The sequence below is a fragment of the Salvelinus fontinalis genome, chromosome 27, assembly GCF_029448725.1.
Source record: "Salvelinus fontinalis isolate EN_2023a chromosome 27, ASM2944872v1, whole genome shotgun sequence".
Taxonomy (NCBI): Eukaryota; Metazoa; Chordata; class Actinopteri; order Salmoniformes; family Salmonidae; genus Salvelinus; species Salvelinus fontinalis.
The window spans coordinates 29,624,216-29,644,347 of NC_074691.1; the positions used below are offsets into that span (position 1 = coordinate 29,624,216).

Sequence of the window (20,132 nt, forward strand, 5' to 3'; positions counted from 1 at the left end):
CTCCCATTGAGTAGCTGCGTTTTTTTTTTTTAAGGCAGCCCAAAGAATAATGACAGACACGAGAGGCAGGGTCAACGGCACTGTTCCATTTATTCCATTCAAAGAGTCAAATAAATTTTACAAATCTCTAAACTGTTTAAAACACTGAGTTTCCAACTTGAAGAGACTGATAGATCAGAACAAGGCAAAAGGCGAGATATAGCCAAACTCAAGCCTAAAATATTATTTGAATATTCCTTAGTAAGCTCATTAGTTGGATGACAATCCTGAACCAGATATTGGAATCATCTTCCCAGAAAAGGTACACATACTGTATTCTGATGCCTTGCTGGTAGTTGACATCGTCAGCCTCTTTCGGCTGTCCTAAATTCTACCACTAGGGGGCAGCAATGTCTAAGTAAGTGATCCCGCTCCAAAGTGCCATCTCGGCCTCACCCCGAGCTTGGTAATAAGCGTGTGATGTAATATGCCATGTTTACAAGAACTGCAGGGGCAATAGGGGATGCTGAAAATAGCTTATAATCGTCTAGTGGGGCCAACTGGTCGTGTTTATGAGAAAAAGAATATTCAACACCAATAAAAATCCAGTGCCTTTGACTCAACTTTCCAAGCCACCACCATCTATGCATTCTCACAGGCACACAGTTAAAGCAATGTCCATAAACAGTCTTCAGCAATTGAAGCAGGTTCAGTGGATACGAGGAGAGGGCTGGTGTGGTGGTGGAAAAGATTGATTCAAAACCAACAGGCATTTTAAACACCCATTTGTTGTGAACCCTTTGAGTTGAGGACACATGACCTTAACTGTACTAGTTGTTAACTGTTAACATGTATACACAGTTAAAATGTACAGAATGTGTATACAATACATGCCCAGTGTGTATATACCGTCATTTTGTATGGTTCTGATAATATGCATTTGTACAAGTACTTTCAAAGTTGTTAATAGTTCATTAGTGTCTCCATAAAGAGAGAAATTTGAGTCCAACGGGGTGAAAATGACTTTCTCCAAACTCATTAAGAGGCAAAACCATTCCACTCAGTTACTGTAGCCAAAACGGCCAATGTTATTAGTAATATTGTGAGAAGGTTACACGTTAGCAGGGTAAATTGTGAGACTGGGTGGGGAGGATCTCACGTTATTGGTCTTGAAGAGTCAAGGCTGGGGTAAAGAACCCAACTCACTCGCGCACACACTCAAATCAAATTCAATACTTTTTCTATACCTGAAGGCAGAAAAGCGTCCCTTCAGAATGCAATTCCCCTTTCCACAAAAGGTGTGTATCGTATTTCTGCACCTTAGCAACCCATTTCATAGCATTGAAAAACCACATGTCACATATTATTAATAAAAATACCAACAAACAAGCAAAGAAAAAAAATACGTTCACAGCAAAGATTTAATATTTTACACATGAAATAGGTGAGTGTGGGTCAGGGGGGCTAGAGCGCTTCCCATAGATGGGAGGGAGGGGACAGGACGTTGCAGGGGGCAATAGAGGAAATGGTGCAAGGAGGAGGCGAGATGGAGGCCAGGCGCTCACCTCTTCTTTGGGGCTTGGGCAGTACGAGGCGGGGTTACAGGGCGTCCCGTGTTCACTCCCCCATACTGGTACTTAGCTTTTTTCTCTGACGGCTTCAAAATCTGAGAGAGAAAGTATTAATACTTAGTGTGTTAACAGCACTGGGAGACTCATCCACAGTAAGTGAGTGTGTGCGCGTTTGTTCTCACCTGAAAGGAACACATGAGGGACTCGTCCACGCTCATCATGCCCCCAGCGTTGTCAAACTCCCCGCAGTAGTTAGGAGCTGAGAACAGCGTCACCAGCTGCCGTTTGGCAAAGAACTCGTAGCCGTCCTCAACAACCTTCAGGTACAGAACACTTAAGTTAACGAACATCCTTTAGAGTTTCATCCTAATGAACATAGCCCTCAGTATCTCATGCATCCAAATGAACAGTGGTGTAAAAATACTTTAAGTACTACTTTAGTCTAGGGTTATTTTTTACAACTTGACTACATTCCTAAAGAAAAATTATTAACTTATCTCCATACATTTTCCCAGACACCCAAAAAGTACTCGTTACATTTTGAATGATTGCTTTTCCTGCTAAAGTCGAATTCACACACTTAAAGAGAACATCCCTACTGCCTCTGATCTGGCAGACTCACTAAACACATGCTTCGTTTGTAAATTATGACTAAGTGTTGGAGCATGACCCTTGCTATCCGTAAATGAAGGAAATTATGCCGTCTGGTTTGCTTAATTTAAGGAATTAGACAATATTTACAACCAAATACTTTAACACTGACTTCAGTATTTTACTGGGTGACTTACTTGAGTCAGTCACTCTATTAAGGTAGCTTTACTTTTACCACCACTGCTAATGAACCAATAGCCCTCAGTATCTCATACATCCTAATGAACCAATAGCTTTCAGTATCTCATACATCCTAATGTATGAAGGGAATATACAAATATATTGTCCCGGCCCTCAGTATTAGGGCCGGGACAATAACAGTATCAATACTTGTTAGTATCATTGAAAGGAACCACACAAAACAAATTTAACTTCTTTAGGAAAACAGCCCAAATGTTGGAAACAAACACCATTATGTTGTCATCCAGTAGGGATGCACAATTTGAATAAAATAACAATTTACGATTTTTGGGTCCGGATATTGCAATTGTGATTTTCAAACACTTGCTAATTTCATAAGACATGGTTAAAACAATTGTCCAGGTAGAGAAGATCACTTCTAAATGTATATCATATGAATACCTTCTGTGCTAACTGAATATAAAACCAAATCCCCCCAAAATTGATCTCGACAAACCATTTCTGTATGGACCCTGTTTTGTGCACTGGGCCATTGTCATGCTGAAACAGGTAAGGGCCTTCCCCAAACTGTTGCCACAAAGTTGGAAGCACAGAATCATCTAGAATGTCATTGTATGCTGTAGCGTTAAGAATTCCCTTAATTGGAAGTAAGGGGCCAAGCCCGAACCATGACAAACAGTCCCAGATCTAACTTTGCACTATGCATTCGGGCAGGTAGCGTTCTCCCGACAAACCCAGGTTTGTCCATCGGACTGCCAGATGAAGCGTAATTCATCACTGCTCCAGAGTCCAATGGCGGTGAGCTTTACACCACTCCAGCCAACGCTTGACATTGCGCATGGTGATTTTAAACTTGTGTGCAGCTGCTCGGCCATGGAAATCCACTTCATGAAGTTCCCGACGATCAGTTATTGAGCTGACGTTACTTCCAGAGGCAGTTTGGAACTCGGTAGTAGGGTTGCAAAGGGTCAGAAACTTGTTCTAGATATTTTCCATGGGAAGTTAAGCCCGGGAATTTGGGGAATTTTGTTTAAAATTGTCAAACGTTAGCTTATAACAGTGAACCTTTTTTGTGGGATACACAAGGAAATTCTGTGGCATATTTTGGTTAAACTATCCCCAATTCAATGGAATTGCAACCCTCTGCATGCATAGTGCATTCGTCCATCACATGTGCAATGCACTCTTCCATCACACATACAGCTGATTCAAGATCTTGCACACTAATGAGATGCTATTGAGCCCACACTACTACACTGTCTGAGCCAAGGAGTACAGTCGTGGCCAAAAGTTGAGAATGACACAAATATTAATTTTCACACAGTCTGCTGCCTCAGTTTGTATGATGGCAATTTGCATATACTCCAGAATGTTATGAAGAGTGATCAGATGAATTGCAATTAATTGCAAAGTCCCTCTTTGCCATGCAAATGAACTGAATCCCCAAAAAACATTTCCACTGCATTTCAGCCCTGCCACAAAAGGACCAGCTGACATGTCAGTGATTATCTTGTTAAAACCTGTTTGGGATAGGGGGCAGCATTTTCACTTTTGCATGAAAATGTGTGCCCAGAGTAAACTGCCTGCTACTCTGTCCCAGATGCTAATATATGCATATTATTAGTAGTATTGGATAAAATAAAAAAAACTCTGAAGTTTCTACAACTGTGAATGATATCTGTGAGTATAACAGAACTGATTTGGCAGGCGAAAACCTGATAAATCCAGTCGGAAAGTAGTTTTTTTTTGTTGGTTTTGTCGTTTTCTATTCAATGCCATTACAGTATCCATTGACTTAGGACTCAAATTGCAGTTCCTATGCTTTCCACTAGATGTCAACAGTCTTTAGAAATTGTTTCAGGCTTGTATTCTGAAAAATGAGGAAGTAAGAGCAGTCTGAATGAGTGGACCCTAAAGTGTCACAGAACTTTTTTATGCGCACGACCGAGAGTGCCTTTCTTGTTTACCTTTTATATTGACAACGTTATTGTCCGGTTGAAATATTATCGATTATTTAGGCTAAAAACAACCTGAGGATTATTGAATATAAACATCGTTTGACATTTCTATGAACTTTACGGATACAATTTCGATTTTGTCTTCCTGTTTTGACTGCGTTTGAGCCTGTGGATTACTGAAGAAAACGCTAACAAAACTGAAGTTTTTGGATATAAAGAGACTATCGAACAAAAGGAACATTTGAGTAAATGAATGTCTGCTGAGTACAACCATATGAAGATCATCAAAAGGTAAGGGATTAATTTTTATCTCTTTCTGACGTGTGTAACTCTTCTACTTGGCTGGTTACTGTTTGTAATGATTTGTCTGCTGGGCTATGTTCTCAAATAATCGTAAGGTATGCTTTCGCCGTAAAGCATTTTTAAAAATCTGACACCGTGGTTGGATTCACAAGAAATTCATCTTTAAACCTATGTAAAATATGTTTTGTTTTCTGAATTTTTATAATGAGTATTTCTGTATTCGAATTTGGCGCCCAGCAGTTTCACTGGCTGTTGAAGAGGTAGGACACTAACGTCTCACGTACCCTAGAGAAGTTGTTATACTATTTATCTGTACATGGAATTGTATTTTTTTAAACTTTCTTTACTAATCTTTACAGGAAAATGCCACAGGCACTATCTGATGTGTGGAGACATTTCACTGCAGCTAATGTAGAAGGAAAAGCTGTGTACATTTGCAAATACTGTGCCAAATCATGTGTGAAGAATGCAATAAAGATGCAGAATCATCTGGCCAAGTGCATAAAGTTCCCTCAGCGCTCACAACAAGCAACCTTTGACAAATGTCCCTCTACTTCTATTCAAGGTAAAAATGATGAATCAGACACCTTATTGATAGCAACAGCTCATGGTCCTTCTGGAATCAGAAGTTTTTTTACTTAATGGAGGAACGTAGTCAGAGAAATGATGATTAATGTCTTGTTCGAGCTGTGTATGCAACTTGTTTGGGAACACACACACCAAAGCACGCAACAGGCTGACCAATACAAGGGTTGAAAAATTGGTGGCCATCCGGACAAATATGGCTTTTTGAGCCTGACAAGCCATCCTCAACAAGGTTGGAAAGTGACAGTGAAGATGAGGCCTCAGAGTCTGATGTTCAAGAGGTGGACATTGAGGAGGTCCAGGGAGAAGACATGGAAGCCTGAGAGGAAGACAACCAAAGCTTTAGTTTAGACTATCATTTTACAGATTTTGGGAGATGCGATGTATCATTGGGGATCATTCAATATTCTCTTAATTTTGTTGTTTAGTGAAATCATCCCATGTGAAGAGTCAACTCATTTAAAGTTAAAAAATAATTAGTTACGAATTTATTTCTAATGGAAGTATTTAATCATTAGCAATTATGTCTACTTATGATAAGGTAAATGGTTTACGTTTCCATATGGTAAATATATCCAATGCAAAAAACATCTACATTTAAATGGTATTAATATTAATTTGCATATTTTCATTAATTCACATATATTCCCACGGAAAGTTTCCATCTCTGAATATTCCCCAAAATGTGCAACCCTACTCGGTAGTGAGCGTTGCAACCGTGAGCTTATGGTGCCTACCATTTCTCGGCTGAGCTGTTGTTGCTCCTAGATGTTTCCACTTCACAATAACAGTGCTTACAGTTGACCGGGGCAGCTCTAGAACTGACTGACCTATGACGGTGCCACGTTGAAACTCAATGAGCTCTTCAGTAAGGTCATTCTACTGCCAATGTTTGTCTGTGGAGATTGCATGGCGGTGTGCTGGATTTTATACATCTGTCAGCAGCAGGTGAGGCTGAAATAGCCGAATCCACATACTTTTGTATGTATGTATCTATATATACACACAAAAGTGTGTGTGTATATATATTTATATATATACAGTATATCACAAAAGTGAGTACACCCCTCACATTTTTGTAAATATTTGAGTATATCTTTTCATGTGACAACACTGAAGAAATGACACTTTGCTACAATGTAAAGTAGTGAGTGTACAGCTTGTTTAACAGTGTAAATTTGATGTCCCCTCAAAATAACTCAACACACAGCCATTAACGTCTAAACCGCTGGCAACAAAAGTGAGTACACCCCTAAGTGAAAATGTCCAAATTGGGCCCAATTAGCCACTTTCCCTCCCCGGTGTCATGTGACTCGTTAGTGTTACAAGGTCTCAGGTGTAAATGGGGAGCAGGTGTGTTAAATTTGGTGTCATCGCTCTCACACTCCCTCATACTGACTGGTCACTGGAAGTTCAACATGGCACCTTATGGCAAAGAACTCTCTGAGGATCTGAAAATGTTTTTTGTTGCTCTACATCAGGGGTGTCAAACTCATTCCACGGAGGGCCTTGTGTCTGCAGGTTTTTGGTTTTTCCTTTCAATAAAGCCCTAGACAACCAGGTGTGGGGAGTTCCTAACTAATTAGTGATGTTAATTCATCAATCAAGTACAAGGGAGGAACGAAAACCCGCAGACACTCGGCCCTCCGTGGAATGAGTTTGACACCTGTGCTCTACATAAAGATGGCCTGGGCTATAAGAAGATTGCCAAGACCCTGAAACTAAGCTGCAGCACGGGGGCCAAGACCATACAGCGGTTTAACTGGACAGGTTCCACTCAGAACAGGCCTCGCCATGGTCGACCAAAGAAGTTGAGTGCACGTGCTCAGCGTCATATCCAGAGGTTGTCTTCGGGAAATAGACGTATGAGTGCTGCCAGCATTGCTGCAGAGGTTGAAGGGGTGGGGGGTCGGCCTGTCAGTGCTCAGACCATACGCCGTATACTGCATCAAATTGGTCTGCATGGCTGTCGTCCCAGAAGGAAGCGTCTTCTAAAGATGATGCACAAGAAAGCCCGCAAACAGTTTGCTGAAGACAAGCAGACTAAGGACATGGATTACTGGAACCATGTCCTGTGGTCTGATGAGACCAAGATAAACTTATTTGGTTCAGATGGTGTCAAGCGTGTGTGGCGGCAACCAGGTGAGGAGTACAAAGACAAGTGTGTCTTGCCTACAGTCAAGCATGGTGGTGGGAGTGTCATGGTCTGGGGCTGCATGAGCGCTGCCGGCACTGGGAAGCTACAGTTCATTGAGGGAACCATGAATGCCAACATGTACTTGACATACTGAAGCAGAGCATGATCCCCTCCCTTCGGAGACTGGGCCGCAGGGCAGTATTTCAACATGATAAAGACCCCAAACACACCTCCAAGACGACCACTGCCTTGCTAATAAAGCTGAGGGTAAAGGTGATGGACTGGCCAAGCATGTCTCCAGACCTAAACCCTATTGAGCATCTGTGGGGCATCCTCAAACGGAAAGTGGAGGAGTGCAAGGTCTCTAACATCCACCAGCTCCGTGATGTCATCATGGAGGAGTGGAAGAGGACTCCAGTGGCAACCTGTGAAGCTCTGGTGAACTCCATGCCCAAGAGGGTTAAGGCAGTGCTGGAAAATGATGGTGGCCACACAAAATATTGACACTTTGGGCCCAATTTGGACATTTTCACTTAGGGGTGTACTCACTTTTGTTGCCAGCGGTTTAGACATTAATGGCTGTGTATTGAGGTATTTGAGGGGACAGCAAATTCACTGTTAATGAGCATTTTATCCTTTGTCAAGATAATCTATCCACTTGACAGGTGTGGCATATCAAGAAGCTGATTAAACAGCATGAACATTGCACAGGTGCACCTTGTGCTGGGGACAATTAAAGGCCACTAAAATGTGCAGTTGTCACAACATAATGCCACAGAATGTCTCAAGTTGAGGGATATTTCAATTGGCAGAGCTGTTGCCAGAGAATAAATTTTAATTTCTCTACCATAAGCCACCTGTGCAATGTACAACGTAATTTGAGAATTTGGCAGTACATCCAACCGACCTCACAACCGCAGACCACATGTAACCATGTCAGCCCAGGACCTCCACATGTCTGTAATAAAACCCTTTTGTTGCGAAAAACTAATACTGACTGGCTGGGCCTGGCTCCCCAGTGGGTCAGCCTGGCTCCAGGCTCAGGCCTTAATCCATAGATGTATGCATGTCATGTTGCTTCTTGCTGTCGCCACAACTCTGAGGCACTTTTTGCACAACACTTGCATTTGGTTGACATTGGTTTGCCTGTCGCTGAAATACTTCCAAATCACTGAAGATGTGCACTTTGGCACCAAATCAACATTCAGTAGCACTAGCAGGACTCATTTTTCTGACACACTAAGGTCAAGCCACAGAGTTTCTAAACATCCTACTGTACTATCTTTGGTGAAGCCCTTTTCTCTTCTCATCACCATCTAACTGCGCGCCCGAAACCGGGATGCTTGTGATTCGCCTGCATGTGCACGCCATGCAGAGCGAGAGAGCCCGCTTGTGATTGGTCAGCATCCTTTGTGCATGTAGAGAGTGAATGCGCATCTCATTGGAGGAGGTAAACAGTGTAGTTTGTTGTATTAATGAAGTTTCAAAGAAAGGAGAAAAATCACAGCCTCTATGGATATTGCATGTCAATATCGCACTCGCGATTTTAATTTGATTAAATCGTGCAGCCCTATCATCCAGAGTCACATTTATTCTCCCAGTTTCAGCACACGTTTTACATACAGCAGGTTTTTAAAGGTCTTCTTCCTGTTGCGATACTGGTATCGTCACAGCCCTACATTGGGTCAGTATAAAGGCTCTACCTGGTGGGCTCTGCAGATGAGGTCCAGGTCATGGCGGTTGAGGAACTTGCTGACCACGTCAGCCCCAAAGGTGAAGGAGACACCCCGGTCGTTTTCCCCCCAACCCTGCACGTCTTTGTCTGGATCTGACCACAGCAGGTCACACAGCAGGCCTAGCACAGAGAAAGCACGGTCAGCACAGTCAGAGCCAGTCACAAATACATCACAAAACATGTAAAACCCCCCCCCCCCCGACACACACGTTAACACACCTGTGTCAGGGACATCAGTGGGCCTCATGATGCGTCGGATTTGCTCCATGGACTGCAGATCAGGAGAGAGACCTGAGGAAAAGGGATGACTGTTAATGAATAATATTACAAAAATAATAATAGGGATTGAATTGATAGAAAAGCCCCCATGCATACTACCTCCATGGCAGCAGAAGATCTTCTCATCGATTATAGCGGCAATGGGCAAACAGTTGAAGCAATCTGTGAATGTCTTCCACAGCTTTATGTTGAATCTGCGTTTGCCTGGGGAACACAACATTGAAAGGACATGGAATTATGCTAAGAATTAGTAGAGATCACAAAAGCAATACTATTATGGATCCTCCATCCTCACTGAGAAAGATAACTGATTCAGCATGTGTGTGTGTGTGACACTGCTTCTGGTCTTACACTCGTCATAGAAACCGTAGATGCGGTTGATGGAGGCACATTCGTGGTTTCCTCTGAGCAGGAAGAAGTTCTCGGGGTATTTAATCTTGTAGGCCAGCAGTAGGCAGATGGTTTCCAGGGACTGCTTGCCTCGGTCCACGTAATCCCCCAGGAACAGGTAGTTAGCCTCCGGCGGGAAGCCCCCGTACTCAAAGAGCCGCAGCAGGTCTGTGTACTGGCCATGGATATCACCTAGAGAGAGAGAGAGCAGAGGGGTTTGTGAGACGACCATTATTTGATGTACCCTTTATTTAACCAGGGAAGTCACATTGAGATTGACGCAGCCTTTCTTTTTTAAAGTGCGCCCTGGACACCTGGAAGGAGTGAAGAAGAGAGTGAGTGACTAGACTTGAGCCAGATTGTGTCCTTGCTGGAAGGGAGATGGCCCCATCCGGCAGAGCCGCAGACCCTCGAGGGAGACAGCATTTATATCCTCCTGCTCTACTTACTGAGCTAGGCCTTTGTCTCTCCAATGTGTTATCCTATCCTCTCCTTTCTCTCTGACATTTTGGCTGAAAGACAACTGTGTGTGGTAAGGATAGTGCCAGGACCATAAAAATGTATAGAATGGTATGGATAGTGCCAGGACACCAGTGAATTTATAGGTATCTGTGGTTTTATTTGCCTGAAGATTTCTATGAGGACAGGTATGGGTACCTGTATATAGCTTCATAATTCTGTATTTTATTCCATGCGTTTTCATTTCCTTATTTTTAACTCTCATTGGGATGAGCTCCTAAGTAAGCATTGCACGGTGAAGTCTACACCTGCTATATTCGGCACATGACAATTAAATGTGATTTGATTTAGGTAGGCTTCTGGACGCCTTTTTCTTGGCCATATAAAATCACTCACCTTAGGCCTATGTCAGCTTTTTATATTTTTCTAACCCTGGTATGACTCATTTCTCATATGCTATTTGTGCTCTAAGATACACAGAGAGTGAGAGAGAGCGCGAGACAGAGAGCGCGAAACAGAGAAAGAGACAGAGAAAGAGCGTGCTCCAGAGTAAGGATAGAGCAAGCAGGAGAACTATTTGTACTGACCACAGATTTTGAGTGGCGCCTCCAGCTCCAGTAGGATGGGCTGGCTGAGGAAGATCTCCCGGGACTTGATGCACAACCCCCGCACCTCCGCCTCCGTCATCTGGACTATCTTCCCTGGACGGCATCCTCGCACTTGACAAAAAGATAGGGCAATCAATCATCACAACCATGAGTCATGACCCTGCTCTCCATTGTAATCATGCCGACTGTGTTTCATTTGCTTTTTATGGTCTTCAAATCAGTGCAGAAAATGAAACCACCGTGTAAGTCCTAAAAGAAGAAACAAAAGTCAGACCAAATCCTTTTGAGATCGTTGCAAAACCTCACATTTCAATGTCATAAAAATAGCAATGTAATTTCATTCAGATCATCAGATGGCATAGATATACACTTTAACCAATAATAATTACACTGTTGAAACAAAAACACCTTCCAAGGCCCTAACCGATTTCTAATAGGATGATGACAACGGCATACCTAATGGACATTTAGAAAAGGCCTTCTGCTCGACTTCACAAATGACAGAGGATTGCAGGTCACAGCCATTTGACTTTCATTAACAGTGATCGATTGGCTAATGGTTTTTAGGGAGTCACCGAGTCAACCTCCCGGCTAGGACGTGGATGACATGGAGTTGGGATTTTTTTTTTTAAGGCTTGCCATTTCGGGTTCAGCAATGTGCTGGTAACATGAAAGGAGAGAGAGCGAGACAGCAAGTGATTGTCACTGCTGCTGTGTACAGTGTTCCAAGTGGGGATAAAGTGTCTTGAAAGCATGTTATGTATAATTTGATGGTAAAATGCTTTTTATTCATTCATAGTGTGTATTATCTAGGCTAATAAATACAGATGAGGTTGACTGTATTTTTTTGTAAGTTTCAAGTTAATGTCACGTGCACAAGTATAGTGAAATGCCTTTTCTTGCACGCTCTAAACCCAACAATGCAGTAATCAATATCAATGTAGTACTACAAAATAACAACGGAAGGACAAAAATGCGAAAAATAAAAATAAGAACACGAGAAAGTAAGAAGCTATATACAGGGTTAGTTCCAATACCTTATTTATACTGAACAAAATTGTTAAAACGCAACATGCAACAATTAACGGTTTCACTGAGTTACAGTTCATATAAGGAAATACGCCCACCCACTTGGGAGCCAGGACGACCCATCTCTAAAACGAAGTTGAGGCAGCTTATGGTAGAGAAATGAACATTAAATTCTCTGGCAACAGCTCTGGTGGACATTCCTGCAGTCATCATGCCAATTGCACACTCTCTCATAACTTGAGACATCTGTGGCATTGTGTTGCATGACAAAACCGCACATTTTAGAGTGGCCTTTAATTGTTTCCAGCACAAGATGCACCCATGTAATGATCATGCTGTGTAATCAGCTTCCTGATATGCCACACCTGTCAGGTGGATGGATTACATTGGCAAAGGTGAAATGCTCACTAACAGGGATGTGCACAAAATATGAGAGTAATAAACTTTTTGTGCGTATGGAACATTTGCATTTGTTTTTTATTATAGCTAATGAAACATGGGACCAACACTACATGTTGCCTTCACATTTTTGTTCAGTGTAAAATGTGCTGGGCTATTGGAGTGATAGAGATATACTACATGGACAAAAGTAAATGGACACCCTTTCAAATTAGTGGATTCAGCTATTTTAGCCAAACTCGTTGACAGGTATAAAATCCAGCACACAGCCTTGCAATTTCCATAGACAAACATTGGCAGTAGAATGGCCAGTACTGAAGAGCTCAGTGACTTTCAACGTGGCACTGTCATTGGATGCCACCTTTCTAACAAGTCAGTTCAGCACTGGTCAACTGTAAGTGCTGTTACTGTGAAGTGGAAACGTCTTGGAGCAACAACGGATCAGCCACAAACTGGTAGGCCACACAAGCTCACAGAACGGGACCGCCGAGTTCTGAAGCACATAGTGCGTAAAAATTGTTTGTCCTTGGTTGCAACACTGACTATTGTGTTCCATACTGCCTCTAGAAGCAACATCAGCACAACAACGGTTAGTCGGGAGTTTCATAAAATGGGTTTCCATGGCCGAGCAGCCACACACAAGCCTGAGATCACCACTCACAATGCAAAGCATCGGCTGGAGTGGTGTAAAGCTTGATACCATTGGAATCTGGAAACACATTCTCTGGGGTGATTAAAAACGCTTCACCATCTGGTAGTCCAATGGCGTTTACCTGGGTTTGGCGGATGCCAGGAAAACGCTACCTGCCCCAATGCATAATGCCAAATAGAGGTTGACCAACTAGAGGTTGGCATGGCTGATTAATTATGGCCGATTTCAAGTTCATATAACAATGGGCAATCGGCATTTAAGGACGCCGATTACAATGCAAACCACAAGGAAGCTGCGTGGCAGGCTGACCACCTGTTACGCGAGTGCAGCAAGGAGCCAAGGTAGGTTGCTAGCATTAAACTTATCTTATAAAAAACAATCAATCTTCACATAATCACTAGTTAACCTAGTAACATCATCAACCATGTGTAGTTAACTAGCTTGTCCTGTGTTGCATATAATCAATAGTGGCTGTTGATTTATCATCGAATCACAGCCTACTTCAATTTCGCCAAACGGGTGATGATTTAAAAGCACAATCTTTGCACAAATGTACCTAACCATAAACAATCAATGCCTTAAAATCAATACACAGAAGTATATATTTTTAAACATGCATACTTAGTTAAAAAAAATGTGTCACTTCTCTTGCATTCAGTGCAAGCAGAGTCAGGGTATATGCAACAGTTTGGGCCACCTGGCATTTGCGAACTAATTTTCCAGAATTTTAAATAATTATGACATAACATTGAAGGTTGTGCAATGTAACAGCAATATTTAGACATAGGGCTGCCACCCGTTCGATGAAATACGGAACCGTTCCGTATTTCACTGAAAGAATAAATGTTTTGTTTTCGAAATTATAGTTTCCGGATTTGACCATATTAAGGACCAAAGGCTCGTATTTCTGTGTTTATTATAATTAAGGTCTAGGATTTGATATTTGTTAGCGCAGTCTGAGTGGTGGTAGGTAGCAGCATGCTCGTAAGCATTCATTCAAACAGCACTGCGTTTACCAGCAGCTCTTAGCAATGCTTGAAGCACAGCGCTGTTTATGACATCAAGCCTATCAACTCCTGAGATTAGGCTGGCAATACTAAAGTGCATATTAGAACATCCAATAGTCAAAAGTATATGAAATACAATTGATATAGAGAGAAATAGTCGACGCGTCATAATTCCTATAACTACAACCTAAAAAACTTCTTAAAACCTGTTTGGGATAGGGGGCAGTATTTTCACGTCCGGATAAAAAGTGTGCCCAAAGTAAACTGCCTGCTACTCAGGCCCAGAAGCTAGGATATGCATACAATTGGTAGATTTGGATAGAAAACACTCAAAAGTTTCTAGAACTGTTATGTCTGTGAGTATAACAGAACTTATTTGGCAGGCGAAACCCCGAGGTTAAACCATCCAGGATCAACCTTTTTTGAGGTGACCATGTTTTCAATTGGTTTTCTATGGGAATCTAGATTTCTGTGGGACTTGGTTGCAGTTCCTTGGGCTTCCACTATATGTCAATAGTCTTTAGAAATTGGTTGATGTTTTTCTTTTGAGTAATGAAGAAGTATGGCTATTCAGAACGAGGGTTGAGTCTAGTGTACTGTTGTGTTTGGGGCGCACAACCTAGCGCTCGATCAACTTTCATTATATCCGCTATTGAACACGGTTTATTCAGTCTTAAATTTTTTCGATTATTTACATTTTAAAATATCTAAAGTTGTATTAGGAAAGTTGTTTGAAATGTTTGGACCAAGATTACAGGTAAATTATTAGATAATGTGTAGTCATGTTGGGCGAGTTGGAACCGGTGTTTTTCTGAATAAAACAAGCGAAATAAAATGTACATTTTGGGGATATAACGACGGAATTAATCGAACAAAAGGACCATTGTGATGTTTATGGGAAATATTGGAGTGCCAACAGAAGAAGATCTTCAAAGGTAAGGCATGAATTAAATCGTTATTTGTGAGCTTTGTGTCAAGCCTGGCGGGTTGAAATAGGATTGTCATGTGTTTGTTTGATGGGGTGCTCTCCTCAGATAGTAGCATGGTTTGCTATAGCCGTAAAACCTTTTTGAAATCTGACACAGTGGCTGGATTAACAAGAAGTTAAGTTTTAATTTGGTGTATTGTGATTGTATGGAAGTTAAATATTTCTAATAATTTTTTGAATTTCGCGCTCTGCAATTTCATGTTGTCGAAACTTTCCGCTAGCGGAACCCCCAGCCGTAACAGGTTAACTGGGAATATTGAAGGACTGGGAATATTGAACCACCAGCTTTCATATGTTCTGAGCAAGGAACTTAAAACGTTAGCTTTTTTACATGGCACATATTGCACTTTTACTTTCTTCTCCAACACTGTTTTTGCATTATTTAAACCAAATTGAGCGTGTTTCATTGTTTATTTGAGACTAAATAGATTGTATATATTATATTAAGTTAAAATAAGTGTCCATTGTTCATTTAGTATTGTTGTAATTGTCATTATTACACACACACACAAATATATATAAATCGTCCGATTAATCGGTATCGGCTTTTTTTGGTCCCAATAAATCGGTATCGAAAAATCATAAATCCGTCGACCTCTAGTGCCAACTGTAAAGTTAGAGTTGTCAAACTTTTCTCATCGGATCTACACGAATCACGTAGGTCACCTATTTTGGATTGAAAATGGTGAATTTTGCAACAAGGTGACTAGTTTGCATCCCTGAATTCTAGATTATTCTGTGCTTCCAATTTTGTGGCAACAATTTGGGGAAGTCCCTTTCCTGTTATAGCATGACAATGGCTCCATGCACAAAGCAAGGTCCATACAGAAATGGTTTGTCGAGACCGGCCTGACCTCAACCCAATCAAACACCTTTGGGAGGAATTGAGACGCCAACAGCAAGTCAGGCCTAATTGCCCAACATCAGTGCCCGACCTCACTAATGCTCTTGTGGCTGAATGGAAGCAAGTACCCACAGTAATGTTCCAACATTAGTGGAAAGCCTGTTATAGCAGCAAAGGTGGGGACAAACTCCATATTAAATGTCCATGATTTTGGAATGAGATGTTCGACAAGCAGGTCCCCACATACTTTAGGCCATGTAGTGGTCCCGTGTGGCTCAGTTGGTAGAGCATGGCGCTTGCAACGCCAGAGTTGTGGGTTCAATTCCCACGGGGGGACCAGGGTTCAATTCCCATGGGGGGACCAGGATGAATATGTATGAACTTTCCAATTTGTAAGTCGCTCTGGATAAGAGCATCTGCTAAATGACTTAAATGTAAATGTAATGTAGAGTAGATCGGAATAGGGCTTGCAGGCCAGAAGATGCTAAAGCATGAGGTAGGGCTGACAGTGAGAACTTCTGAAGAGAAGAATCAACAACCTCTACATAATAAAAACAGTTAATTTTGCCAAGATAAAGTAAAGCAGTGCGACACAGAGTTACACATGGAATAAACAAACATACAATCAATAATACAATAGAAAAAGTCTATATCCAGTGTGTGCAAATAAGGATGGATAAGGGAGGTAAGGCAATAAATAGGCCATAGTGGCAAAATAATTGCAATATAGCAATTAAACACTGGAGTGATAGATGTGCAGAAGATGTGTGCAAGTAGAGATACTGGGGTGCAAAGGAGCAAAATAAATAAAATAAATAACAGTATGGGGATGAGGTAGTTGAATGGGCTATTTACAGATGGGCTATGTACAGGTGCAGTGATCTGTGAGCTGCTCTGACAGCTGGTGCTTAAAGTTAGTGAGGGAGATATGAGTCTCCAGCTTCAGTGATTTTTGCAGTTCGTTCCAGTCATTGGCTGCAGAGAACTGGAAGGAAAAGCGGCCGGAGGAGGAGTTGGCTTTGGGGGTGACCAGTGAAATATACCTGCTGGAGCGCGTGATATGGGTGGGTGCTGCTATATGGTGACCAGTGAGCTGAGAAGTCAAAGACTTATAGATGACCTGGTGCCAGTGCGTTTGGCGACGAATATGAAACGAGGGCCAGCCAACGAGAGCATACAGGTCGCAGTGGTGGGTAGTATATGGGGCTTTGGTGACAAAACAGATAGCACTGTGATAGATTGCATCCAATTTGCTGAGTGTTGGAGGCTATTCTGTAAATGACATCGCCGAATTAATGTATCGGAAAGATAGTCAGTTTTACGAGGGTATGTTTGGCAGCATGAGTGAAGGATGCTTGTTGCAAAATAGGAAGCCGATTCTAATTTTTGATTGGAAATGCTTAATTTAATGTGAGTCTGGAAGGAGAGTTTACAGTCTAACCAGACACCTAGGTATTTGTAGTTGTCCACATATTCCAAGTCAGAACCGTCCAGAGTAGTGACGCTGGACAGGCAGGCAGGTGCGGGCAGCGATCGGTTGAAGAGCATGCATTTAGTTTTACTTGCATTTAAGAGCAGTTGGAGGCCACAGAAGGAGAGTTGTATGGCATTAAATCTCATCTGGAGGTTGGTTAACACAGTGTCCAAAGAAGGGCCAGAAGTATACAGAATGGTATCGTCTGTGTAGAGGTGGATCAGAGAATCACCAGCAGCAAGCGCGACATCATTGATGTATACAGAGAAGAGAGTCGGCCCGAGAATTGAACCCTGTGGCACCCCCATAGAGACTGACAGAGATCCGGACAACAGGCCCTCCGATTTGACACACTAAACTCTGTCTGAGAAGTAGTTGGTGAATCAGTCATTTGAGAAACCAAGGCTGTTGAGTCTGCCGATAAGAACGTGGTGATTGACAGTCGAAAACCTTGGCCAGGTTGATGAATACAGCTGCACAGTATTGTCTCTTATTGATGGCAGTTATGATATTGTTTAGGACCTTGGGCGTGGCTGAGGTGCACCCATGACCAGCTCGGATAGCAGATTGCACAGCGGAGAAGAGACGGTGGAATTCTAAATGGTCGGTGATGTGTTTAACTTGGCTTTCGAAGACCTTAGAAAGGCAGGGTAGGATAGGTCTGTGGCAGTTTGGGTCTAGAGTGTCGCCCCCTTTGAAAAGGTGGATGACCACGATAGCTTTCTAATCTTTGGGGATCTCGGACGATACGAAAGAGATGTTGACCAGGCTAGTAATAGGCGTTGCAACAATTTCTGAGGAAAATTTTAGAAAGAGAGGGTCCAGATGGTCTAGCCCGGCTGATTTGTAAGTCGCTCTGGATAAGAGCGTCTGCTAAATGACTTAAATGTAAAATTTGTAGGGGTCCAGATTTGAGCTCTTTCAAAACATCAGCTATCTGGATTTGGGTGAAGGAGAAATGGGGGAGGCTTGGGCGAGTTGCTGTGGGGGGTGCAGGGCATTTGACCGGGGTAGGGGTAGCCAGGTGGAAAGCATGGCCAGCTGTAGAAAAATGCTTATTGAAATGATCAATTATAGTGGATTTATCAGTGGTGACAGTGTTTCCTAGCCTCAGTGCAGTGGGGAGCTGGGAGGAGGTGCTCTTATTCTCCATGGACTTTACAGTGTTGCAGAACGTTTTGGAGTTTGTGCTACAGGATGCAAATTTGTGAGTTGCTTTGTGAGGTTTTAAAGGTCACAGTTAGCCATTGTTATGTAAATACCAGCTAAACAGTACCAGTGGCCTTGCTTTGGCCCCAAGTGAGAGCAAGGTCCACAGGAACCATGGGTTCCGGCCCATGTAGATGGAAACAGAAAAGTTTGAGCCTTTTGGTTAAACACCAGGGTAAATCCTGAATGGAAATGCGCCATAATTTCATTGTCACACCCCATCATTCACTCCTTAACATCACCTTGTTTCGAAATGTATTCATTATGAGAAAAGAAACCAAGACTATGAAGAATGTTTGGGAAATTACCATCTTGAGAATTTTCCATAGGTGATTTCTGCCCAGAAATAAAACGCTCGGGTACATATCCAACATTGAGTGCGGTTACTGTGAGTCAGACTACTGATGCGAAACTGAATAGCCACCAAGAGGGCAGTTAAAATGAATGTTAGGGCTGTTTGAGTTGACGGACACTAGGTTTTGTTTGTGTACTTGCTATACATACTACTACAGACATTCTTAGCTACTTCACCAACAACCGAATAGCCCCTAGACGTGTATTGAAAACCAATGTTAATGTAACGTTATTAGTTAGCTTGCAGTCAACACGGACAGGGGGGGTGTGTTACCGCTGGCAAACCAAGCTGTCCGCTCGCAAAATCCCCTCTCATCAAGGTGTAAAAACTCACATTAACTCGCTAACAGTCGGTAGCTAGCCACTAAAATGTATACAAAAAAACAGCATCATCACTGTTCTGTGCTAGGCAAAAAATATAACTAACTAACTTTAGAGATAATTGTCAACATCTATTTAACTAGTTAGTTAACTTAGTTGGCTAGCTAGTTTGGTAATCTAGTTAACGTTGTCAATGGCTTGCATGACAGCGCAACACAAATCAAACATATCATTTTGAAAATAAATGTGTTTTCTCTTCGACATGTCTAGTCAGCTAGCTAGGTTGGCTAAATAGCTAGTTGCTGTTAAAACGGTAGCTAACTCAGCCTAGATATGGTAGCTAACTAATGCTAGCCACTGACACTGTACTTTGTTGAACCACCTTCCTCTGACGGGCTAACGTTAGCTAGCTATCTCGCAAACTCAACTGGCCAATGCCAAACATAAGGGTACATTCGCTTTTTGCCACCTGAAAATAAAATGACATCATGTTATACGTGTAAGTACTGTCTCCAGCATATAACTGCAGGGTTAATTGCCAAATAACATGATATATCATACCTTCAAGCAATCGGGAGATGATGCTGTCAACGTTGAGCTCGCTTTCCGCCATTTTCTTCAAAAAACTGAAAACCACTACGCAGAGAGAACTATCCCGTACTCACCACCCGGGGGCGTGGTTTACTACTGTACAGTACAAACTATTTATTTTATTTTTATTACACCTTTATTTAACCAGGTAGGCCAGTTGAGAACAAGTTCTCATTTACAACTGCGACCTGGCCAAGATAGAGCAAAGCAATGCGACACAAACAACACAGAGTTACACATGGGATAAACAAACAGACAGTCAATAACACAATAGAAAAGTATATATACAGTGTGTGCAAATGTAGAAAGATTAGGGAGGTAAGGCAAAAAAAGAGGCCATAGTGGCAAAATAACTACAATTTAGCAATTATACACTGGAGTGATAGCTGTGCAGAAGATGTATGTGCAAGTAGAAACACTAGGGTGCAAAGGAGAAAAAATAAATAACAATATGTGGATGAGGTAGTT

The 20,132-nt window shown here is 42.1% G+C and overlaps 1 protein-coding gene across 1 annotated transcript; it reads right to left on the reverse strand.

Annotated features, from left to right (window-relative positions):
• Positions 1-66: 66 nt before the first annotated feature.
• Positions 67-19,744, reverse strand: LOC129825414 (serine/threonine-protein phosphatase PP1-beta catalytic subunit-like). Its single transcript, XM_055885508.1, has 8 exons — positions 19,635-19,744; positions 10,776-10,907; positions 9,691-9,921; positions 9,439-9,543; positions 9,280-9,351; positions 9,029-9,180; positions 1,733-1,867; positions 67-1,645 (listed from the first exon to the last, which is right to left on the reverse strand). The coding sequence occupies exons 1-8, from the start codon at positions 19,684-19,686 to the stop codon at positions 1,541-1,543; spliced, it is 984 nt and encodes a 327-aa protein (XP_055741483.1). The 5' UTR covers positions 19,687-19,744; the 3' UTR covers positions 67-1,540.
• Between the last annotated feature and the right edge of the window lie 388 nt (positions 19,745-20,132).